Below are 27,675 nucleotides of genomic sequence, written 5' to 3'. Positions count from 1 at the left end.
ATTAATTTCAAGTCTTCATGTCCTCATGGCTGAAGGATTATGATTTTGGGACTTCTTCATTTCAATCCATCAAAAACACCAGACCGATCTTCATAAATCACAATTTTCACCACATTACTCCCTAAATCAAGTCTACTATGAATTAAGTATCCCTATAAGCACAGTGAAAGCTGTGCTTCTCAAACTTTACTCTGCATATGAATCATTTAGCTATTCTGCTAAAATGTAGACTTACCATTCATTAAGTCTGGGAGGGGCCTGAAATTCTGTATTTCTAACAAACTCCCAAGTGATACCAATGCTGCTGGTTCAGGAACCATACTTTACACAACAAGAGTCTGAGAGTAGAAAAAGGGAGGCAAGCACAGTACCTTACACTAACTTGGCATTTCCAGTAATACAAAGCTCAAATTGCCCATCCTAACCTTCAAGTTACTTTAATGCAGTCCTACTCAACTCTCTAGCCTTTAATTCTTGTGCTTTATATAAATCCTATAAGCAATCAACAAATTATTCAGTGGTTCCACTAATGAGGGTTCTCAACAGTTAAGTGATCTCTCCTCTCTTCTCCTCTCCCAGAGGACACCCGGCAATGTCTAGAGACATTCTCAGTTGTCATAACTGAAGGACTGCTACTAGCCATCTGGTGCGCAGAGGTCATGGATGCTGCCAAACAGTCTACAATGGACAGGACAGCTCACTACAACAAAGAATTTCAGCCCAAAATGTCACCAATCCTGACACTAAAAAACTCTGCCCAAATGTGTATTGTTTTCTGCCTCCCTACACTGGCTCACTTGTTCTCCCTACACTTATTTCCCTTCTTCTTACCCAAAACCTACCCAAAATTCAAAGCTGACTCAACTATTTTTTTTTCTACACCACCTCTGTAGACTAAAAAGCTCACCAATCCATCCCTATCCTCTACTTAAATAACATTTAAAAGGGCATGACTGCTATATACTAGGAACCCTTGTAGGCTTTAGATAAAGTTAAATTTTAAAGTACATAGCTACAGTCCACCATGTGTTTCTAATGGAGAAAACACACAGTAAGCAGTGTGGAAACTACTGCAATAGACAAGCTCAAGATACAATGGCAAAAGAGCCAAAAACGAAAAACATCAAATTGCAAGGGGTTATATATTTCAACAATGGCTTCTAAAAGGATGTGGTCTGACGAATAGCAGTTAAATAGAAGAACGTAGGAGGAGAGAGACAGGAAGAAAAAGGCAATCCAACCAGAAAGAAAAACACATGTAAAACATAAACAGGTATTACCAGAACTGCAAATAGTTTATCATGATTATTAAATTTGGGTTGTAGGAAAAGTGAAGAAAGGGATGGAACAGAAGAAGCTAGAGATATAGGCATGGGTAAAATCGTGACTAGTCTTGTCCTATAAACAGTCTTGAGTTTTAAACCACTGAATATTGTATTAATTCAGGGGAAATTACTAAAATTTAGAGCAAAAAAAAGTTTATTCGCATGAGCTCCCTCTTCCACACATAAACGATTACTTTCTAGATACTGAACTTTTGTTGGGACCTTTTTTACCCTGATGGCCTGCACTTGATTTTTCAGATATTTATGCCTTGCCTCCTAATCAAACATTCCTCAAAAGTATCAATTTCATTAATGTGAGTTACATATCCCCACAGCTGTTAGGTCAGTATTACAAACATATCAAGTCTTCAAGAAGTTAGTTTCATTTCTATTTTTAAATAGTATCTCTAAACATGAAAAAATATCTACCAAAGTTGGACAAAACCAGTTTCCTGCATTTCAGAGGCCCTGAAATTATGCCTTTAAATACCAGGGGCTAGTTACTTTTTTTTGTCTCTGAAAGCTGGAACTAAGACCAACTAAGGAGTACAAAGAGTTTTTATGAGCATTTAACATCTGGAAGGAAAGTGAAGGAGGAAGGAGGAGGGGAGCTATCAGCAGGTGGGCAAACAGGTAGATGCAGAGAAAAAATCTCCTGTTAAAGGAGTACTATTCTGGGTGGAAATGGCTCAGGTTGCTATTACTCTTTAATCCTTATTCTGTTATTCCAAAAGTATAAACCAGTATTTCCAAACTAGTGTCCTTTCACTGTAAGTGGTTAATAAGCTCATTTTAAATTCCACCATAGATTCTAACAGTTATCAGAAAAAGGCAGAAGATTGTTCATTACAATCAACAGCCCAAGATTCCAACAGCTATGAAATCCACAGGAGCAGAAATAAAATTTGATTTCAGAAACAAACATGAGGTGTATCAATGAGCTCTAAGACAATGGACATTTAAATAAATGGAAAAGCTTATTTAAAGATGGTAATTTAAAGTTTGAAAATTTGAGAACACTGAAAATATCAAAAACACTCAACACTTAGTATCATACATAAAAAATAATCTTTCATGAAGAAAGGAAAATAGCTAAGAACCACACAGAATCACATAAATGGGTAGGGTAGATACAGACAAAATTTTGTTTAAATTGAGAGGCTAGAATTACAGGATTTTAAGACAGAACTTGAAAAATCATATTTGAATTATTTAGAAACTATATATATATATATATATTTTTTCAATCATTTTAAATTCTTGAAATATTTTTATTATAATCCTTGCCACTACCACCAAAATATGTAATTCAAGCATACCTACCTAATACAGTTACGGTTGTAGAGGACTGAGCATTTCCAAGCGGGAATGTAACAGCTTTGCATATGTACTTTCCAGAATCAGAGAATCCTATGTTATGTAGAGTAATTGTAGCATCATTAAGTGAATAGTTTTTAAACAAGACTCTTCCCTGATATTCTCCTTGAACAGAGAATCCATACTGAGGATGATGAACTGCAACAGTCTGTGAACTTTTGCCATGGATCTTCTCCCATGAAATTTGTGTTATAGTTTCATTTACTTCAATTAAACACTTCAATGAAACATTCTTTCCCCATACTGCTGTGACATGTGGCTCCACAATAATTGGCCCAGCTAAGGCACCTATGGGGGAAAAAAATAGTTCTTAAAATGGAAATAAGTTATACTACCATCTGACCATTCTCCTCCCACCTCCTTCCTGTTTCCCTCTGTCTCTCCCACTTCCCCTTCTACAGGTGCTCACATGCCCATGAGCACATGCACGCGCGCACATGTGTTTATGAATAAATAACAGGAAAGACTCAAAAGAGGTAGATGTTTTCAGGGCTGAATGTTAAATCCAAAGAGTGACTCTCAAATAAATCAAATACCCGCCAGTATGGCTGTAGTGGAAGGAAAAAGTGCTAGATTGGGCCAAGAATAAGTTTGGAAGATCAGTTCCCAGGCAAGCCTTCGGATGAGATCCCAGCCCTATTTGTTAGTTAGCAATAGATAACTACTACATGCAGGATCTGTTGAACCAAATATAATACCAAAGTATCTTCCTCTAGAGGGTCCCTCTATCAAAAATATCTATAAAAAACTTAAGATAAACTAACTACCAGAAAAGATTCGTTAAAACAACACTTATATAAATATGAAATCAATTTTTTCCATTTCATGAATGAAGAAAAAAAATTCCACAAGCAAAAGTTAAAAAAAAAACACATCAAACTTTTCCCCTATAATGCTGATTTCCTTCCTGAAAGCAACGAACCAAATCTAAATTATTTTAAGAGAAATAAGACTAATATTTATGAAAACGAAACTCAAGCAAGATGCTGCTCGTTGACAAGTATATTTGAACATATATACAAGCCCTTGGAGAGCTTATAACTCACATGTCTCCTGACAAAATAAATATTCAAATTCAGAAGTAAACCAATGTAAACACTCAAACATGGAAACTGGATAAACAATATATTATATAAATAGTATCTTTAAAATGTAGAGCTATGTCCAATTAATATTTTTAAATGAATCTAAAAATGTAGAGGGTATCACCTAAAATATAACCACAAAAAATGTGTTTTAAACATGTTCAAACAGTTCTAAACAACAACAAAAACTTTACACAGTATTATTTCCATGAGCCCTTTAAGGGAGGAAAAAAAAACCCATAAATAAATAAGTAAAATATAAGTAAAGAGACAGGCAAGCTGTATCATCCAAACCTAAATGAATAAAAACAAATAATAAAGAAACAAGAGAGCAAACTGTGTCATCCAAGAGATGACTGAAGGTATTAAAAAAAAGGACTGACATTTCTCAGTGACTATACGTAACAGCTATAGAAGAAAAAGGTTTTATTTAACCAATGCCCCCAAAAAGTATCAAGTCTCCCAAATTTATTGTGCTCTATCATGCTTTCAAGTATAGATAATTTCTAAGCTTTTAAAATTAAGCCAAGACATATAAAGTATTATAATGTATTTCAGCAAGCTATCATTAGCCTAGTACTAAACCAGAAAATATATAAATAAAAGAGCAATTTATGAATATTAAAAATTTCACATAATATTATGAAATAATACCCATCTTTCTATTAAAAAAAAAAGACACAATGACCAAGTAGGATATTCCAAGAATGTAAGGATATTTTTAAACTATTTACAACACTGAAAGCTCACATTGACTTTCTCATTTGATGCTGAAAAGGCATTCGATAAAATTTAACGTTCATTATCTGATTAAAAAAAGAATCTAACAACCAAGAAAAGGATTAATAATAAAATGGATTTTTCTTAAATCAGTGGCCATCATTACACTAAAATAGAAGAAGGCCTGCTACTAAAAAAAGATGAAGACAAAATGGCACAGTATCATTACCACTATTCATTGGAAATCCCAGTGCAATGAGGTAAAAAAAAAAAAAAAGAAGAAGAAGAAGAAGAAGGCGGCCAAATAAAGGGCTAGTAGAATCATATGGGTGCATATAAACACGCAAAATGTATAAAAATTATACAACATGGTATAAGAGGTGATAACCATTACAAATTTATTGTAGAAAATGACAATATTTGCAAACATTAACATTCCAAACACCCATGAATAAAGGTATAAAGAACCTATAAATCTGAGCAAATGATATGAATAAATGTAAGATACGTCATCTTCCTATAGGAAAACAATACTACTTGGACATCCTATCTCCCCATACTAACAAACAAATTCAATGCAATTAGTGAAAACTAATAAAAATTCTTGAAACTGGACTAGGGAACAGCTAAGAAGTATTTCAAAAACAACGGCCCAGTAGGAGGGAGGAGAAATACTAAAGTAAAATAATAAAAATACTAAATAAACACTAGATAAAAATACTAAAGTAAAAATAAAAAATACTATTAGTATCTGAAAATAATTTAAAGTACACAAATGCATATACATACATATACTGAATATATATATATATACACACATATATACATATATACAACTTAAAATACAGAAACTGTATATATATACATACATACACACACACACACACACACATATATATATATAACGGTATTGGTATATAACCAAGTATTTTCTATGAGTAGATAAAGAATGAGTCAAGATGCTAATAAGAGCTAATTACTAGGAAACAGAACCCTGCTTCACACTAAACACAAACACACATGCACGTGCCACCACACACACACACACACACACACACACACACACACGGACTGAGTATCTAAATGTAAGAAACAGCTACATATAACTTCATATATACTGACAATAACTGTATATTCTGGCACATAATGTTAGTTACTCTTAGGAAGTGGGATACTGAGGATTAAGGAAAGAACTATCAGTTTTTACTTTTTGTTCCTCTTTGATGTCAAAATCATGTATAATAAGCAATGCTCATAATAAAAGCAAATTAAAAATAAAAATAAACAGAATTATATCCTCCTGAGGTGAAAGTAAAGAAGAGATAGGGTAAGGGAAATGTTACAGACTGAGTATTTGCACTTTTCAAAGTTTTTATATTACAGTCCTAATCTCTAAAGTGATAATATCTGTAGATGGGGCCCTTGTGTGGTAATCAAGTTTATAGGAGGTCATGAAGGTATAGCTCCTATGGTGACATTAATGTCCTTATAAGAAAAAGAAGAGAGTTCTCTCTCTTTCCACCATGTGAGCACAAATCAAGAAGGTGGCTGTCTACATACAAGTCAGGAAAGAGTCCTCACCAAGAACGGAATCTGCACCTTGGTCTTGTACTTCTCAGCCTCCAAAACTGTGAAAAATAAGTATTTGCTGTTTAAGCCACCCAGTCCATAGTGTTTTCTTATAGCAATCTGACCTAAGACATCAAGTATCAGAACAACCTGGGAAGGACAGTGCTAATCATATCTCCTTACAGCCTGTAAGAACTATGGCCTAATTGAGCCATCATTACTAAAGGGAGTATTTGGAGACAGGAAAAAGAAAAAATGAATCCACCGAATCAAAAACATATTTTCAATATTTAAGTATATTCTACAATATTTAAATAGGGAAAGCCACTCTCAGAATAAAAGAATGAAAAACCATCTAGAAAAAAGGATGATAGATTTGATCAGAAAAACTAACCCCCTAGGGAACAAAGAGCTTGGTACATTAAACAAAAAACAAAAAACAAACAAACCCACTACAAATGGCTATTTTAGTAAGTGCTTAATTTTTTTAAGTTTGTTTGTTTGTTTAGAGAACACCAGCAGGGAAGGGCAGAGAGAGCAAGGCAGGCAGAGGATCCAAAGCAGATTCCGTGCTAACAGCAAAGAGCCTGTTGTGGGGCTTGAACTCACGAACCGTGAGATCATGACCTGAGCTGAAGTCGTCAGATGCTTAACCAACTGAGCCACCCAGGAGCCCACAGTAAGTGTTTAATTTTACTCTAAGTATTACTATAACTACCAGGTTTTTATTTTTCACCTTTTGTTTTAATATCTAGGAGAAAATGACCAATTCTTACTTTCCAATTTTTCTGCAAAATTTTTCTGAGTAGTTTTTTCTTGCTATAAAAAAGTAAACTTTGGCACAGTTTTCTGTTGCTTCAACTCTTAAACCTCTGAGCAAGGCTTTATATTACCCTGTAAGTATTGGTAATTTGGCTCTCCCCTAGATTCCACAAGCTTCTAATGATGTATCTCCTTTTTTGTGTTTGAGTTAGCCAGAGTTAGTTTCTATTGCCTGCAAAAAAGTATCTAATATATTTCCAATCCTAGACTAAACCCAAAAGTTAAAAACCACTTCTAAGTAAGATTTTCCTCCACAGAATCTTAAAACTGTAGAGAAACAGATTCTCCACTATGGTTCTTATACCAAAGTCACTGAATGCCTCACTTCTCAAGGTCTCCCAAACATTAAACCTCCCTCCTCCCCCACTTTCCCACATGAAGTGGAGTTTGACAAGAAAGCAGAGGTGTGTCCTAGAGATATACAAATGTTGATTTCTAAAGACCTAAATTATTTGAAGTTTTTTAATAAAGTTCTTTATTAAGAGTGATGTAAGTCTGGAATATAAAGAGGCTAAGGAACAGCAAAGAATTGAACCTTTCATATCTGGCAAGACCCTGCCTGACACTGTCGTACGGTGTTCCTGATTACTGCACACTCTAGAGGCCAAAGAAAAACAAAATACCATTTGTAGCATTGACTAATTAATTAAATTGGATTTATTGATCTTTCAGAGAGAAAAAGAGAGAAATCGGTGTTTTCCTCCTACCTGTAGCTCCCATGAAAACACTAGAACCATGAAAATAAAACTGGATTTTTCATGTATATTTGAATAGTCAGTCAAGATTTAGAGTGTAATGAGGATACAAATCATTTGGAAATATTTTTTAAAAAGTCTGTGACAGAAAAAGAAAATATGATTCATGTCCTATAACTTCTATGGGTTATTTAAAAGCAAAAAGTGACTTGATGATCATATTAAAGTATCTGAAACAGAAATATAAAGTGACCACAGTTCACTTTCCTACCTCTCCCACTCCCAACAATGAACCAAAAAGTAATAGACGTTATCACAAATCTATCTTTAATACTACCTTTAAAAAATGTTTTTAATTAAGTTTTTATTTTGAGAGAGAGAAAGAGAGAGAACAAGTAGGGGAGGAACAGAGAGACAGAGAGAGAGAGAAAGAAAGAGAGAATCCCTCTGTCAGTGCAGTCTGCAGGGCTCAAACTCATGAACCAGAGATCATGACCTAAGCAGAAATCCAGTCAGATGCCTAACTGAGCCACCCAGATGCCCCAATACTACCTTTTTTAATACTGTGATACTATTTTTTGTTATCACATCTCATTTCTCAACCTATGGAAATGGCAGGTATCTTGTCCATTTTAGGTCCCAGGATCTTCTAAATGTTACTTATCATCTACAAAATAGGTATATGCAAATATTCTCTAAATCAATTGTTTATTATACTCTATGTTCAACTACAAACAATACTTCCAAAAAGGTATGGATCCTTTCAGACTCCTCAGAATTTAGAATAATTTTTTTAAAGCAACAACTGAAGTACACATTTTTAAGAAACTAACAGAGGTATTCTCAACAATTTCAGCATACTTAAAGTTTAGATGAATCAGATTTATCACTACTACATTCAATAATTAATCTGAATTGTTTTAAAGTAATAAATGTTTAAGCCACATCAGCCTTGAAAATGTAACAAAAAATTCTTTTCTATAAAATACCCAAACAACACTCAAAACAGTAATAAGCATAGAAAAATGAAGTTAATTAAATAATAGAATGTAAAATCTATGAATAACTGCAAATTCTAATACTATTAGAATATGAAAGAATCTCTAGCTTCGTGTCATGTTTTAACTAGAAAGAGTAACTCTGGGATCACGGGAGGTCCTATATCCTAAGGACAAACCGGATGAGAAAACCCAGGACATGTATTTTTATCAGTATGAATTAGGTATGTACTTTTGTGCCAGGCACTGTTCTAAGTACTGGAAATAGTAGTGAAGAGATGTCCCTGTCTTTATGAAGTTTAAATTCTAATTGGAGAAAAAGAATTAAAATAAGATATCAGATAATAAGAACCAAGGAGGAAAATAAAGGAAAGTAACAGCGATTACTTTAGGGTACCATCATTGCCTTTTCTTGATGCAGGAGAGAAGATGGGGTTTGAATCAGGATAGTCAAAGTGGTAGTGTTAAGCAGAGTTAATAAGCACAATTCTGGATATACTGTATTGTGAAAGAAAAACAAACAGGATTCCTGGTGGAAAAAAACACTGGGCCTAAGAGAAATAGAAAGGCCAAAAGTAGTCTATAGTTATGGCCTGAGCAAGTGAAATGATAGAGCTGACATTTACCAAAATGAGATTAGCAAGTGTAGCATTTTTAAGGGTCTGAGGTAGAGAGGAGTTCAGAACTTCAGTTTTGGACTTGCCTATTTCACCCATGGTGCATTCAAACACTTAAACGTTTGGAAGTTGAGTAGAATTCAAAAAAGAAGATGACAGAGTGTAGTCAGGGAAGAAGAAAAAGCACCTCGAAGAATCTTGCACCATAAGTAAACCAAGTACCTAGAAAAGGGAGAGTGATCAATTATTCCAAATACTACCAGTCAGCCAAACAAGAAGGACTAGTAAGTAACCAATGAATTTAGCAACTGTCTTAGTGAGTGGGGAGGATAAAAGCCTGACTGGTATAGATTTATAAGAGCATAGAGACTTCTGCCTATAACCAAGGAAAAGTAAGAAGATTTACCCTCTTGCTTGAAACAACCATTTCAAGACAATGATCAACAGGCAACAAAGAATATTGATCCTGAGAGACAGTAAACATACAAGGTAAGCCCAATAACTGGTCTCGTTTTACCACCTGGAGTGAATCTCAAGGCCTCAACGCCTTGAGAGAATCTAACAACCAATCTCCCTGAGTTCTATCCAACACTGTACAATCAAGGAAGAAAAAGAAACAAAAGGCATCTAGATTAGAAAAGAATAAAATAAAAATGTATTTGGAGAAAACAATCATCTGTGTGGAAAATTTGATAGATTCTCTACAAGAAAGCTACTATAACAAGGGCATTAAGCAGGGACAGTAGTCCTTACATAGCACTTAATATCAATATACAAAAATCCATTTTATTTCCATGTATTAGCATTGAAAAAATTGGGCATGGGGTGGGGAGGGATTTAAAACACTGCTGTTTAAAATAACATCAAGAAAAAACAAGAAATGGGGATAAATCTGACAGAAGTTATGAAAAACCCACAGTTAAAACTACAGAATTTGCTAAGAGAAATTAAAGACCTAAATAAATGGAAAGATAAACTTTTCTCACAGAAGACTTAATATTCTTATAACATTAATTCTTTCTAAATTGAGCTACAGATTAAACACAATCCCAATCAAAATACAATCAGATTTTTTTAAACTTGACAAGTTCTTTTTCTCAAAATTCACATGGACATGCAAATGTAATTTTTGTACTTTAGATTGGCAAATATTTCTTAGGTATGTTACCAAAAGCACAATTAGTGAGTTTCATCAAAAATTTTCTACTCTTCAAAATATACTCTTAAGACAAGCCACTTAATGCGGAAAAAAACTTTGCAAAACATATTTGATAAAGGATTTATATCTGACAAAGAACCTGAATTCAAAACACTTATAAAGACCTCTGAAAACTTCATAAAAAGAAAACAAGCCAATTTAAAAAATGAGGCAAAGATCTGAAGAGACACATCACCGAACAGCATATGAATAAGTACTCAACATCATTAGGGACATGCAAGTTAAGACCACAGTAAGATACCACTACCCATCCATTAGAGTGGCAAAAATTAAAAAGACTGAGAATGTGGAAGAAGTGGAACCCTCCCTCATTGCTGGTTGAACTGCAAAATGGTACAACCACACTGCAAGACACCAGCAGTTTCTTAAAGTTCAACAGACAAGCACCATATCATCCACCCATTTCACTCCTATGTCTATACTCACTAGATAAAAAACTGTGTCTGTACATAGACTTGTACACAAATGTTCACAGCAACTTTACTCATAAGAGCCAAAAACTGGAACCAACCCAAATGTCCACCAACAAGAGAATGAATAAACAAATTGTGGTATAGTCATATGCATATATGTATATATTAATAGATATGTATGTACTAACACATATGTATATACTAATACATATGTATTAGTATACACATACTATTCAGCAATAAAAAGAAATACCCACAACTAGGAAGAGAAGGGATCGTCCTCAACTTGATAAAGAACAATTATTTTTAAAAACCCTACAGCTAGGGGCGCCTGAGTGGCTCAGTCGGTTAAGCATGTGACTTCGGCTCAGGTCATAATCTCACAGTCCATGAGTTCGAGCCCCGTGTCGGGCTCTGTGCTGACAGCTCAGAGCCTGGAGCCTGCTTCGGATTCTGTGTCTCCCTTTCTCTAACCCTCCCCTATTCATGCTCTATCTCTCTCTGTCTCAAAAATAAACATTAAAAAAAGTTAAAGAAAATAAAAAATAAAAATAAAAACCCTACAGCTAATATCATACTTACGTTGAGAAACTAAAAGCTTTCCCAATAAGATCAGGAACAAGGCAAGGATGCCTCTCTGTTGTACCTTTACAACATTATACTAGAAATTCCAGCTAATGTAAGAAGAAAAGGAAATAAAACGTATCCTGATTGGGAAAGAAGAAATAAAACTTTGTTCACAGATATGATTTTGTACTGTAGAAAATCAGAACTGACCAAAAACTCTTCAAGCTAGTAAGTGGTTACAGCAAAGGTGCAGGATACAATCACTTTCCTATATGCCAGCAATGAAAAGTAAAATTTCACATTAAAAACACAGTATCATTTACATTAGCACCCCAAAAATGAAACATTTGGGTATAAATGTTAACAAAATATGTACAAGATCCATGTGAGGAAAATTGCAAAACTAATCAAGGGTATCAAAGAAGAACTACTAAACGTAAACATATTCCATGTTAATGGGTAGGAAGACTCAATATTGTCAAGATGTCAGTTCTTCCCAACATTACCTATAGATTCAACATAATCCCAGGCAAAATCCCAGCAAGTTACTTTGTAGATATTAAACTGATCCTAACACTATATGGAGAAACAAAAGACCCAGAATAGCCAACAAAATATCGAAAAAGAAGAACAAAGTCACAGGACGAACACCACATGACTTCAAGACTTAGTATAAAACTACACTAACTGAGACAGTGTGGCACTGGTGAAAGAATAGACAAATAGATCAACAGAACAGAGACCCCAGAAATAAATTCATACGACTCTAATCAATAGATTCTGACAAATGAGCAAAGGCAATATACCAGAGCAAAGAGAATTATTTTCAACAAATGGTATTGGAACACCTGGACATCCACATGCAAAAATAAGAATCTAGACCAACTTTATACACTTCACAAAAATTAACTCAAAATGGATCACAAACCTAAATGTAAAATGCAAAACTATAAAATTTCTAGAAGATAACACAGGAAAAAACCTAGATTATGTTGGGGATGGTGATGACTTTTTAGACACAACACCAAAGACATGATCCAAGAAAGATAATGGAGACAAGCTAGACATGATCAAAGTTAAAATTTCTGCTCTGCAAAAGACACTATCAAGAGAATGAGAAGACAAGCCACAGACTGGAAGAAAGTGTTGGTAAAAGACATTTATACTAAGGGGCCAATATCCAAAACACCCAAAGGACGTTTAAAACTCAATAATAAGAAAAAAAACAACCCAACTGAAAAATGGGAAAAAGACCTTAACAGACATCTTACCAAAGAAGATATACAGATGGCAAAAAAGCATATGAAAAGATGCTCAATATCATGTCATTAAAGAACTGCAAATTAAAACAATTAGATACCATTACACACCTATTAGAATGGCTAAACTCCAAACACTGGCAATACCAAATGCTCACAAGGATATGAAGCAACAGGAACTACCATTCCTTACTGGTGGAAATGAAAACTGATACAGCCACTATGGAAGACAGTTTGGCAGTTTCTTACAAAACTAGATACACTCTTACATTACAAACCATCAATTGTGTTCCATTGTATTTACCCAAACAAACAGAAAACTTACATCTACACAGAAATCTACACGTGGGTGTTTATGGCAGTTTTATTGAGAATTGCCAAAAACTTGTCAACACAACCACTGTGTCCTTCAGTAGGTGAATGAATCAACCGTGGTACAAACAATGGAGTATCATTCAGTGCTAAAGAGAAATGAGGTATAAGCCATGAAAAGACATGGAGGAACCTTAAATGTATTATTGTCAGGTTAAAAAAGCCAATCTGTAAAAGCTACATACTGAATAATTACAATTATATGATATTTTGGAAAAGGCTAAATTATGGAGACAGTAAAAAGATTAGTGGTTGCCAAGGGTTGGGAGAGGAGGGGGAAATGAACAGGTATAATATTGAGAATTTTAAGGGCAGTGAAACTAACTCTGCATAATACTATGATGGTGGATCCATGTCATACATTTGCCAAAACCCACGGAACGTACAATACTGAGTGAACCCTAATGAAAACTATGGCCTTTGGGTGATGATGATGCAGTGTCAATGTAGGTTCATCAACTGTAACAAATGTATCACTCTGGTAGAAGATGCTGGTAGGGACTACTGGGGGGAAGGGTGATGAGAGTACACATGGGAACTCTCTGTACAATCCACTCAATTTTGCTATGAACTAAAACTGCTCTAAAAAAGTGAAGTCCCGGGGTGCCTGGGTGGCTCAGTCGGTCAAGCGCCCAACTCTTGATTTCAGTTCAGGTCAGGTCATGATCTCATGGTGCATGGATTCGAGCCCTGCAACAGGCTCTGTGCTGACAGCGTGGAGGCTGCTTGGGATTCTGTGTCTCCCTCTCTCTCTGTTCTTCCCCCACACTCACTCATTCTCTCTCTTAAAAGTAAATAATACATTAAAAATAAATAAAGTCTATTAAAAATTTTATTTTTTAACGTTTATTCATTTTTGAGACAGAATGAGAGCGGGGGAGAGGCAGAGAGAGACAGGGAGAGAGACACAGAATCTGAAGCAGGATCCAGGCTATGAGCTGTCAGCATAGAGCCTGACATAGGGCTCAAATTCACAAACCATGAGATTATGACCTGGGCCAAAGTCAGACATTTAACCGACTTAGCACCCAGGTGCCCCTATTAAAAAATTTTAAAAGGAATATTTATATAACCAAATACAATAAAAGGAAATAAACTGAAAACATGCAAAACATGGATAAATTTCAAAACAATTATGCTGAAAGAAGATAGAAAAAATACATAAAGTATAATTCCATTTATATAAAACTCTAGAAAACGCAAACTACAGTGACAGAAAGCAGATAGGTGCTGGCTTAGGGGAAGGGGGACAGGAAGAGATGAGATGGATGATTTACAGATGACACAATATAACATTTCACTATCTTCACTGTAGTGACGATTCAACAGGCATACATCTTTGTTAAAACTTACCAAATTGTACACCTCAAGTAGGTGCAGCGTATTATAGGTCACTTATACCCTATGAAGCTGTTTTATATAAAAATGAGAATAGAAGACAAACTGGAGAACATTTAGTATATAAAGAACTCTTGAGATGATTTTTACTATAAAGAGAGACAACAGCTCAAGAGAGATTATATATCAGGGAGAGTCTTTTTTAAATAAGAGCTATTATAGCATATATTTATGCTGACTGAAATGACTGAAAAACAAAATTTATGAGACAAAAGAGACCGGTTAAAGTGATATCTTTGAGGAAAAGGGACTGTGGGACAGGACTGAGGGATATCAGTAGGCATCCATCGTGCATCAGTTGTAGCTGCCAGAGTCTACCCTTACAGATTGGTAGGTATGGTGGTTAAAGTTCTTTTCTGACTTCTTACGTTTGTTCTTTAAAAAGAAAGGACTGCATGTGAGGATAAGAGATGATGTCTAGAGACTTAAGAAGATAGAAGTGTGAAAACAGCTATGGGAAAGAGCAGATGGAATGAAGCAAAAGTACTCAAAGTGTGACCCTTGAGAGTCTCCAAGTCTTTTCCAGGGAGTTAATACAATCAAAACTATGTTCACACTCATTCTATAATGTTATCTTTTTCATTCTGTTCTGCCGTGAGTATACAATGGATATTCTAGAGGCTACATATGATATTCAGCAGGTTAAATGCAGAAGCAGGTATGAAAATCCAGTTGTTATTAAGATAGATGTTAAAGACATTTGCAAAATAACGAACTATACCACTCTTACCACTAATTTTTTACAGAAAATACTTACTTTTGGGGGTGGCTAAGGGGCTCAGTCAGTTAAAAGTCCAACTCTTGACTTCAGCTCAGGTGATGGTGTCAGCTCTGTGCTGACAGTGTGGAGCCTTTTGGGATTCTCTCACTCTTTCTCTCTCAAAATAAATAAATTTTAAAAATACTAATTTTTCATAAAAATATTTGTTGACATGTAGTGACTATTTTTTAAAGTTTTAAAATGTTTGTTTATTTTTGAGAGAGAGAAAGACACAGAATCCAAAGCAGGCTCCAGGCTCTGAGCTGTCAGCACAGAGCCCGACACAAAGCTTGTGTCACAAACCACAAGATCATGACCCGAGCCAGTCGGAGGCTTGAATGACTGAACCACCCAGGCATTCCTGTAATGACTATTTTTGAAGGAATTAAAGCATTTAAAAATTACTCAGTTTTAATATTTAACCAAGTAAGTATTGACAGATAAGATCCACACTAACAAAAGCTTGTGACAGTCATCAATAATTTTTTAAGAGTACAAAAAAGAACCACTCATTAGGAAAATGTGGTAGTTCCAAGAACTACCTGCAGTTACTACCTTTGAATTATGATGACGTTAATCAGCATTCACTTGCCTGAGTAGAGGCATGGAATGGGCAAACTGTAAGATTTAACCCAGGTTGAGAGTTTTACCAGGCTAGCACAAATAAAAGATGAGCAAGGGTTTGATGGCAAAGAAGTGATTTCAATGATAGACTACAGACTGTCAGCTGGTCAAGAAGGGAAGAAAAAGAATAGAATGAAAGGATTATAGAAACCAATGTAGCTAAAGAATTACTGGAACTGAAGTACTAAATAAAGTGAGGTGGATAATGTTAGGCAGTGGGGAAGTCAATTTCTCTGACCTCAGTTTTCACATTTATGAAATGTCTCATCCCTTTACAGTTGTATAGTCCTAAAAATTGTCTGTTTTTACATACCATTTTATTGGACTTTTAATTTTATTGTTTCATTTGATCCCCACACTCCATCCCTCCCCCCTAAAAAGCATACTATGAGGTAAGATAGGTAATTTTTGTTTCCATATGACAAATCAAGAAGCAAAAGGGTTATTAAAAAAACTTAACCTGGGTCATACAAATAGTAAGAGACAGCGCCATCTGCCATAGCGGAATCAGGGAAAGCTCTGCAATAGGTAGAATTTAAGCTCTGCCTTGAAGACTTAAAGATTTTCATAGGCTGGGAAGACCAATGCAAGCTAATCAAAGATCCAGCATGAGGCCAAAATACAGAACGTAAGACTGGAGGGAAGGTTGAATTCAAAATGAGTAAAGGGCAGTAATCAGAAATGACACAGTAGAGAAATAGAACTAATAATGCTTTGGCACAATGTTTAACAATTCCTAGAATCACACCGTCCCAGCCACTACCCACAAGTGGCTATTTAAATTTAAATTAATTGAAATTAAATAAAAGTTTAAATTCTGGTTTTCATTTACACTAGCCATATTTCAAATGCTCAATTGCCATACATGGCTAGTAACTATGCTACTCAAGAGTACAGCTGAATAACATTTGTTTCACGGCAGAAAAGTCTTAGATAGTGCAGTTCCAGAATGGAAGTTTAATATAAGTTAACTTCTAACTAGTTAGATTACTGTAATAATGATTTACACATAATCAAACATAGGGAATAACAGGTGCAAGAGATAGCAAACTTCTACTCTACTATTTCTATATATTAACACTAAATATAAATTTTATCCCACTGTATCATATCATCTTATCTTCACATAGTAACTTCAGCCTTTACAAAATGCTGTAAAATGTTGTTTCCACCATCTATTCTCAATCACTACCTTTAAATTTCAAATAAAGAAAATATCTTGATTTAACCAATCAACATAAATACAGCTTCTCTTTAGTTTATGCTTAAAAGCACAAATTCCTTTGTATTTTGAGAACAGAAGCACAAAATCTTAGATCAGGAAGAAAACGTATAGGAATCTGATCTAATCTCATTTTTATAGAGACATTTGAGGTGATCTGCCCTTAAATAGCTAGTGGCAAAAGACAAACAAGAAGAAAGCTTCTGGCTTCAAAAAGTAATCCTGGCAACTCTACCATGCTGAGGCACATTATAAATAAATTTTAGTATCTATAAGGATATTAGTGAAGACATTCAAAAGCTCAGTGATTTTCAAATTAAATGGTGGAGGGGCTGGGCCGGGCGCTGGAGTTTTAAGTCAGCACTACTCCGACCAGAAGTGGAGTAGTGGGAGAATGGATTTTCATAACAATTACTAAAAATTTGCTCTTTCAATCCCATTACAACCTGTGAAATTGTGGCAACTTTTAAAAACTAATGAAATTATGAGTTTTAATCCTAATAACATTTATTACCCCAAATACTATAGTAATTATCTTAGGTTTTACTGTTATTCGAGCAGTAAAATCTATAATCAATAACTAGCAATTTTCAAATGAAAGAATTGTTTAACCATACTAATGAATTTATTTCCGATCCTTTAATTTACTTTAAGCTTATTATAAGTGATACACAAAAAACAGAAGCCCTATGAATATGTACTCTCAGATTTTTTCACATTGTAAAAAAACAGGTGCTTCAAAGATAGTGATTATCAATTCTCATAAATGACAGCCTTCTATAATGACCCATGTAAAAATTTATACACATTCATATGACATGCATTAATAATCCAAAAATCTCAAATTTACTGTTGTAAATAAAAGAGGCATCTCTAAACAAGTACATGGAGTTTATGGTTTAGTAGTACACTACTTCTGAGACCTAAGAATGAGACTTAAATTGTGAATGATAACAGGGTGGAATGAAAAAGCAAGAACTTTGGAGTCAGACTAACCTAGATTCAAGACAGGCATCTAAATTTTACCAGTGTGACCCTGGGTACTCAACCTGTTTTAACACCTATAAAATGGGACTATCATCACCTAATTAACAAGGTTTCAGTAATTTTTTTTAAAAAATTCAAACATGGGAGTGTGCACTAACCCCCAAAGGAAGAACGGCTAGAATTGTTTGAGGTCCAGTTAGAGCTAACACCTAATTCTATAGCAGCACCAATCTGCATGGTTATATGATTTTTTTTCTCTCCAAGCATCACTAGTAGCTGAAAGGTAAGAATAAAAAATCTCTAGAGCTGTACTTGAATTAGAGTTAAGATTTTACAAGGTGAAAGTTAGGTAAGGGAAAGAAAGGTAAGTGAAAAACACTGCAGCAAAGGATTAGATATTACAAGTCTAGGTTGAAAAAATGAGTGAGCTAATATGGACCAAAATACAGCAGGTATGGCACATAGTAAGAACTCAAGTATTTACTGAGTTTCATTCACTGAATACTAAGTTCTGGTACTATCATGTATAGCCTGAGATTTCCAAGAGCTGAGAATCTAGAAGAGAAAATAATGCTTCTAAGGCAATGGATGGTACGGGTAGAGTGACCATATAATTTGTTAGCCAAGCCAAAACACATTTTTTTGAGTGAAAAGGAAGTGAAGGAGCATTATTGATAATTATGTCAGAATAACAGTTGCCTAGACATTCTGAGACAAAATGGGATACATCCGCTTTTAAGAGTGCCAAAGTATGTTGACTTGGGAGAAGGAATGAGTAATGTTTGTACAGTGAGAAAACCCCCTCTAAAAAGTAAACTTTTCAGGGCACCTGGGTGGCTCAGTTAGTTGAGCGTCAAATTCTTGATTTTGGCTCAGGTCATGAGCCCAGAGTCATGGGATCAAGCACCAAGATGGGCTACATCATTGAGTGTGGACCTGCTTAAGTTATTCTCATTCTCTCTCCCCCCACCCCCCCCCCCCCATCTACCCCTCTCCCTAACTCTGCTCATGCTCTCTAAAATTAAAAAAAAAAAAGACTGCTAAGTCTGAACTAGTGATTCTGATTTTATTTCTGTAAATTTGTATAGGAGTAATGGAATAAGCTGGATTTTAGGCAAGATAAGTTTTTCCAATCAGAGAAAAAAGCACTACAGAAAAGAGAACAACAGTAAAGAGATTCACAGAAACATAAAATGAAAGGAGAGTTTAGAGAAATCAGAAAAACCCAAGTATTGGTAATTTAGTAACAGAGATGAAGCCAGAAAGGCAAATTCTTAATTCAGTTTCTTTGTACATCCATTTTGTTCACTAACGCTTATTTAACACCTACCTCCATTGATCAGGCTTTATGCTGAGGAAGGACAAGGAGAAACATTCCTTACCCGTCAGGAGCTAAAAGCCAAATCAGGGAAAATATAAACAAGCAGGAGAAAAAAGAAGTAATATTGTAGAGTGAATATTTAGGAAGCCAAAAAATTGTGGGGGAAAAAAACCACAGATACAGAAAGAGCAATTAGGAGTGTAAAGCTGTGATTATGATCTTATTTGGAAAAAGGTACTTTGCAGATATAATTAAAAATCTCAGGATGAGAACATCCTGGATTATCCAAGCGGGCCCTAAATTCAATAACAAGAGTCCTTATAAGTAACAAACAACAAGGGAAAGACAGACTGTGGCAACGGCCATGTAAAAACGGAGGCAGAGTGAGTTATGCAGCCAAGGAATGTCTGTGGCCACCAGAAGCTAGGAGCAGCAAGGAAAAGAATCTACCCTAGAGAGCTTTCTGGAGGCAATGTTGCACTGTGGACCTCTGGATTTTGGACTCAGGTACTCCAGAACTGCAAGAGAATACATTTGTTGTTTTAAGCCACCAAGTTTTTTAATAATTTGTTACAGTAGTCCTAGGAAACTAACAGGAGGTTACTGCAACTAAAGTAAGCATGAGACAATAAACGCCCAGAACCCCAGAACGAGAGCAGTGACCATACACATGGAAACAGATGTTTAGACTTACGGGGGGGGGGGGGGGGGGGGGGGGGGGGGGGGGGGGAGTACAATAAGAATATTTCAAAGGACAGTGCTTAGAATTTCTATCAGAGCAGTTCACTTTTATACATATAAAACTGTTGAAAGGGAAAGAAAATGGAAAAAGGGGGCTGAGTATTCTCAAACTAGATGTCTACAGTCATTTTCAGCACTGTTTGCAATTTGGCCTTTCTTCTGCATTCTGGACAAAAGACGGACAACACTAGACCACCCCCCCCAATTTATACTATAATCCTATCACCCTACTCTCTTCTATCCTAATTTCCATCAAAATAATCTCAGCTGCAAATACTCACTATCCTTTGAATCTCCAGTTAAACTCTTTAATTTAGCATTCAATATAGCAAACAATCTCAAAAAAAAAAAAAAAAAAAGCAGGTTTTAGTTACTTTTTTCCACTGTCTCCAAGATGCAGATCTTTTCCATCTCTGAAATTGGCCTGTATATATGCAAACTTGGTTATTATTCCTATTAGCCTGATTGATGATACGCAACTCTATGACCTATGACCTTTAAGCAATAAGAAGTATATGTTCCACTAATTTCTTCTAGTAAGATCAGGATAGCACCAGAATAAAAACTTCTAGAATGGATATTAGAGGCTGGTAAGAAAAATCTCAGAGACAATGGTTTTGTGCAATAAAGAGTTAACACAGTGAGCCTAAACTGCTATCCATAAAAAGGCCTTCATGCAAGGATGACCTTTGGCTAGTGATGAGGAATCACTATTTGGGAAAGTTCCCACCTTAATTGATAATAGCGGCTCACTGTGCCTAAACTGTTTTGTACAAACAGTTGATGAACACCTACTTTCCTTCTAAGAATCTGAAATTTGGGTATATGCTAGGCAAGGAGTGCCAACATGATCAGTCTCCAATAAAAATTCTGTTCATGGAATCCTTAATGAGATTCCATGGTTGGAAACACTTCACCCATGTCATCACAAGTCATTCCTGTTTGACTCCAGTGGGAGAGAGCTCTGGAAGCTTATGCCCAGTTTTCCCCAGACTCTACCTCATGATCTTTGCTTATTGTGGGAGCTTTTACCTTAATAAATCATAGCCTTGAGTACAAATATAGGCTGGGTCCTAAGAGTCTTCTTAGAGAATTACTGAATCTAAGGGTGGTCTTGGAAACTATAATATATCTTTTTTTTTTTTAATTTAAGTATAATTGACATATAATATTAGTTTCAGTTGTACAACATAGTCATTTGACAATTATATACTACAAAATGTTCATCACAGTAAGTGTTGTTACCAGCTGTAATCGTATAAAGTTATCATAACTATATTAACTATATTCCCTCTGTTATAAAGACATCTTTTAAGAAAGAAAGCATCAAAGAGCTCTTCCAAGCATTGAGGCAAAAAGCAATAAAAGAAGAAGGACCCTGAATACGAGGAAGTAGTAGGAATACCTTAACCATTTTTCCACTTATATTTTGCTTTTCATGGATGCACACAAGTTATGATGATTTTTAAAAATCCATGAATATAATATTGGTAAGTATGAAATAAAAGTCCAACAAATATAAAATAAGTCAATACACATATACACATAAAGTAAAAATTCTAGGTGATAGGAAAGTACTGTCATAGTTTTTTTCTCTTCCTTAATGGCATATAAAATCATAGTGTATCTCTTAATCAATGACCTCTTATATTTGATGAAATATGGTAACTGTCAAAATTTGATATCCTAGGGGCATCTGGGTGGCTCAGTTGGTTGAGCGTCCAACTTTAGCTCAGGTCATGATCTCAAGGTTCATGAGTTCAAGCCCTGCATAGGGCTCACTGCTATCAGACCAGAGCCTGCTTCAGATCCTCTCGTCCCTCATTCTCTGCCCCAGGCCTGCTTGCTAACGCTCTCTCAAAAATGAATAACCATTAAAAAAAATTTGGTATCCTAAAGCAGTAAATCAGCATTTGCAGAGTATCGCACCTAAGTCAAAAGCTAGTGCAAGCTGTAACATTCAAAAATCAGACTAGTAAAAATTTAAAAAGAATTACACGTAATGTTTCTACATTCCATATACTTTCTAAATATTTAAATTAAAATGTTTTATTTATGTGAATCTATAGTTCTCAAAGTTTCTAGAAAAGCATTAATATAGACATGTTTCATTTCATTTGGCTTAAGAGATACAAAAAACATATAATACTTAGCTTCTAATCTTATGTACCTTTAAAGTACCTTTACAGTATGGAGATGCATGTGTGATCAACTTATTGACAGTCAACTCCAAATGTACCACCATTTTCCTCTCTGAAAAATGGAATTCCTTTAAGTACTTCTCCTTTCATACAAATATGGCATTAAGCTTTCTCAGAAGATGGCACTATAAGAATTCTGCAGGAGGAAGAGACTCTCTTGCCATGTCCAATGCAGACTAGGAGTCAGCAGCATGGGTATGAGAATACTGGGTAGAGCCAGTCCCAGCCATGTGTCCAGAACTCAGTCCCCCTACAACCTTGAAGCGTCAGCCAGGCAATAACTCTCCCTCTGTTCTCATAACACAGAAACCAGAGACTCCATGCTGCCCAAAGGTTCTCAAAAGTCTACTTCCCCACCAGCACCAGAACTCCCACTACACACTCACACCACCACCTGCACTCCCAGAAAATAGCTTATTCCTTGTAATAACTCCAAACCAGCTCCAGCCTTCTCTATTATCAGGTGGCCTGAACCATATACCTTCTCAAAGTGAACCTCTTCCAACTCTGTCCTTTGGGTATACTCCCTCACAGAACCAGTGGTTCACACTCCTGGGGTGGCTGGCCCACAGAGATCTGTGGTAAGGGGTAAGACAGAGTCAGTATCTACCTTTCACATTCACAGCCAAAGACTGGCTTCTCAGAAGGGCCTACACATCTTTCTGTACAATCGTGTGCACAGATTAGAAGCTAGTAAGTGTTCATTCTAATGTGCTGCAGCCCTGAGTACAGATCAGGACAGAATTTTTCACCACAGGGGAACTGCCCCACAAGTTTTTGGTGGAATGGTTTGGGCACGAGAAAAGAGCTGCTTTTCCTAAAACTAATAGAGACCATGTAGGAAATGGCAGAATTCAAAATTCTAAGGAAACATTTTGACCTTGGATTTGAACAATAAGTCTGCCTTTGTTTCTAAGAGTGGGGACAAAAGAATAAAATACAAAATCTGGGTCACCAGGACTTTAAGCTTCCAGAAATGCTGCCAAACACCTGCCCAAACTCCCCACAGCACATAGCTCCTTTCCTAATTCCTGGTTCTCACCTAATTCCAGGTGTGATGCTCACCTTCCCGGGACTGTGTTATTCTTTTGCCCTTCTGGTTCCTACTTTTGATGCTATTACTTACTTCTCTTTTCTTCTTCCAAGACATAAAATTCAGGTCACTCCCAGACAAACCTAGCCCCCATCACCCACAACTGACCCATCAACCAAACTACACAACATCTACAGATCTGGAGTGGCCTGTGCTGCTAGTAAGAATATTTAACAGTATAGCCACGTTGCAAAACAAACCGGCAATTCCTCAAAAGGTTACAGTTACACTGGTTCCACTCCAAGCTAAATACTCAAGTGAAATAAAAATATATGTCCACACAAAAAGTCATACATGAATGTATAAAGCAACATTACTCATAATAGCCAAAGAGTGGTAATAATGCAAATGTTCATCAACTGATGGAAGAAATAAAATGTGATATAGCCACACAATAGATACGATTTGGCAATAAAAAAGAATGAAGTTCCAATATATACAAAATATGGATGAACCTTTTAATCATTATGCTAAATGAAATATATCAGACATAGAACACACATTGTATAACATTTATATGAAATGTACAGAATAGGTAAATCAATAAAAACATAAATTATATTAATGATTGCCTAGTACTGGGAGAGGTGAGGGAAAATGGGAGAATGATTGCTTTTAGGGGAGCAGAGAGTGATGAAAATGTTCTAATATTGACTGTGGTTATGGTTGCACAACTCTGAATATACTATAAACCGTGAATTATTGCACTTTCAGGGGCACCTAGATGGCTCAGTTGGTTAAGTGGCCAACTTTGGTTCGGGTCATGATCCTGCAGTTCATGAGTTCGAGCCCAACGTTGGGTTCGGTGCTGACAGCTTGGAGCCTTGGAGTCTGCTTTGGATTCTGTGTTTCTCTCTCTCTCTGTCCCTCCCCCTGCTCATGCTCCGCCTCTCTCTCTCTCAAAAATAAATATTTAAAAAAAATTTTTTAATTATGCGCTTTAAGTCAGTAAAGCATATGATATGTGAATTACATCAGTAAAGCTGTTATATATTTATATAAAGAAATTTCAGGCAAAATAAATTAGCAGATTCACACTAAAGAAAACACAGGGATGTTTTTCAGGCAGAAGTTAAGAGAATTCCAGATGGAAACTACAAGATGCAGAAAGAAAGAACTATAGAAAGAGTAAGCATATTGGAAAAACTAAATAAACGATTGCTGTATGGGATACACATACACAGACACTAGCACTAACAGCAAAATAAGGATAGAGTTAAAGAGTTTGATGGTCCCTGTATTGTCTAAAAAGGAGTAATATTCATAGTAATTTATACTGCACTTTAATAAAGTCAAGGATGTATTTTGTAATATCTAAAGTAGCCACTGAAATTTAGCAAGGGGGGAAAAGGAATGAAAAATAACTAGTACAAAGGAAAGCAATGAATATATGAATAAAACAAAAAACATATGCACAAGTAGAAAACCAAGATGTAACATAGATTTACGCCCAAATATATAAGGGACTAATTAATCAGAGATAAATAGATATGTCAAATAAAAGACAAAGCTTAGCAGACTGGATTTAAAAATTACATGCTGCTTACAAGGGGCACACTTAAATTTAAGAGTACAAAAAGGATGAAAGTAAAAGTTGGGGAAAAGATACAATGCAAACACTAACCAAAATAAACGTAATGTGGCCATACTAAAAATCAGAAAAAGTAGACTTTAAAGAAAGTAGTATTGCTAGAGATAGAGGACTATTTAATAATGGTAAAAGAGTCAAGTGCCAGAGATAGAAAAATTCCAATTTAACTGTACCTCATAACTCAGCCTCAAACCATATAGCACAAAACTTCACAGAATTTAAAAAAAAAAAAAGACAAATCCACATCATGGAATATGATTTTAATACACCTCACAGTAATTAACTGAAAAAGCAGGGAAAAAAATTAGAAAGGATAAAGACTTATTACTTGTACAATGCAACCAACTTGACCTACTTGATATATACAAGGTAAGAAAACAATTACCCAACAAAAGCAATATACATTCTGTGTAAGTATACATGGAATTATCAACATTGACCTAATGCTATTTCCAAAGACTGAAATCAGACACAAGTTCTTTAACACAATGTAATTATGCTAAAAATCAAAAACTAAGGTAACTAAAATATCTTCATGTATCTAGTTAAGTAATAATTTTCAAAATAATCCAAGACTCAAAAAAAATCACATGGAAATTTTTTAATGTTTTAAACATTTATTTGCATACAATGCAGATAAAGTCATAATTAAAGGGAAAAATAGGCTCAAATGCATATATAAGAAAAAGAGAAAGGCTGCAAATCAATAATCTAACTATTCATCTCAAGAAATAGAAAAGAGATAAGAAATAAACTCTCCAAAAAAAGTCAAAGGAAATATGGACCAGGAAAATAATGAAATAGAAAACAAACATAAAATAGAGAGGATCAACAAGGAATCAAAGGTGGGTTCTTTGGTAAGTCCTTATAATAAAACTGATAAACTCCTGGCAAGACTGATCCAGAAACCAAGACAACACAAATTACAAAAAAAAGAAATGAAAAGGGGGGGGGGGGGGGGGGAGGCGGCATTGCTACAGATCCTTCAGGTATTGAAAAAAGAAAAAATAAAGGTAGTAAGAGGACATTAAGAAAAACTTCATGTCATTAGAATTGAAAGCAAGAAACTAACAAATCCCTAGAAAAACAGAATGAGTCAAAAGTGACACAGAAGATAGAAAATCTAAGTACCATAATTATTAAAAAACGGAATCTACAAATAAAAATCCTTCCCACAAAAAAATATTCCAGGCCCAGATGGCTTTACCTATGAATTCTACCCAACACTTAAAGAGAAAAATAATACCAGTCTTAAACTCATACACAGGACAATAAAGGTGTAATACTTCTCATTTTTTTTGAGCACACCATAACTTTGATACCAAAGTTTGGCAAGATCATATGAAAGGAATATTCCAGGACAACTGATAAATATTGATGAAGAAAAAAAATAAAGAAAATAATAGTCAATTGAATCCAGTGATATAATAAGATATATAATTCATCAAAACTAAACCGTGATTATTCCAGAAACACAAAGATGGTTTAACATTTTTTAAATGTAATTCACCATATTAAAAAAAGGAAAAAAAATCCTCTAATCATCTCAAAATTAAGATATAGTATTTGATAAAAGTAAACACCATTTATGACAAAAATTCTTAGCAAACTAGGAATAGAAACTTTCCTAATCTGATAAAGATTCTATTAAAAAAAAAAAACTACAAGAATCATACTTAATTTTGAAATGTTGAACACTGTTTTACCTCTGAGATTAGGAACCAGACAATGATGCCTGCAATCACCACTTTAATTTAACATCATAGTGGAGCTATGATGCTCCAGAACATATAAGCAAAGGAAAAGAAAAAAAAAAAAGTATAAGGAATGAAAAAAAACAGGCTTTCACTTTTTACAGATGGCATGACTCTGTAGATGGAAGATCCAAAAGTTTGACTAAGTATTAGAAATAAATGAAGTTAGCACAGTCTCTGGATGTAAGATCACGATACCTAAACTAAAGCATTAGATTTTATATGCCTGCAATTAGTAATATTTTAAAATATCATTTATAGTAATATCAAAAAACAAGTAACTTGAATCTTTGAGTAGATTAAATGTAATAAAAAATTTATAGTGATGCAAGACCTCGACACAGAAAAAAAACAGAAAGTTTTATGGGAAATGTAGAGAAAACTTAGGTAAATAGCGAGATAAACCAGACTCACAGGTTGAAAGATTCAGTATAAAGACGTCTATTTAGCCCTACATTAATTCATACAGATTTAATGTACTCACAATAAAAAATCCCTATAGGTTTTTTGTGGCAATTGATAAGCTGCTACTAAAACTTATACAGAAAAGAAATGGACCAAGACTAGCCACATTAAACTTGAATAAATAGGTGGACTTACTCTACCCAACATCAAGATGATCTCACGGCTTGTGGGTTCAAGCCTTGCATCAGGGTCTGTGCTGACAGCTCAGAGCCTGGAGCCTGCTTCGGATTCTGTGTCCCTCCCTCCCTCTCTCTGCACCTCCCCCCGCTCCTACTCTATCTCGCTCTTTCTCTCAAAAATAAATAAATGTTAAATTCAGATAAATAAACAAATAATAAAGCTATAATGAGATATTATAACTTTTTTAATTTTTTTTTTAACGTTTATTTATTTTTGAGACAGAGAGAGACAGAGCATGAACGGGGGAGGGTCAGAGAGAGGGAGACACAGAATCTGAAACAGGCTCCAGGCTCTGAGCTG

The 27,675-nt window shown here is 35.1% G+C and overlaps 1 protein-coding gene across 1 annotated transcript in view; it reads right to left on the bottom strand.

The window, feature by feature from the left end:
• NECTIN3 (nectin cell adhesion molecule 3) overlaps nt 1-27,675 on the bottom strand; it is a 125,574-nt gene that overhangs the window by 83,558 nt on the left and 14,341 nt on the right. The window contains exon 2 of the mRNA XM_019448293.2: nt 2,649-2,990. Within this exon, the coding sequence (XP_019303838.2) occupies nt 2,649-2,990 (342 nt within the window). The remainder of the gene's footprint in view (nt 1-2,648; nt 2,991-27,675) is intronic.

Source organism: Panthera pardus, unplaced genomic scaffold (genome assembly GCF_024362965.1).
Source record: "Panthera pardus isolate Hobbes unplaced genomic scaffold, ASM2436296v1 HiC_scaffold_16, whole genome shotgun sequence".
Classification (NCBI taxonomy): domain Eukaryota; kingdom Metazoa; phylum Chordata; class Mammalia; order Carnivora; family Felidae; genus Panthera; species Panthera pardus.
Note: the sequence above shows the minus strand (reverse complement) of the source record. Positions and strands in the feature narration are given on the sequence as shown.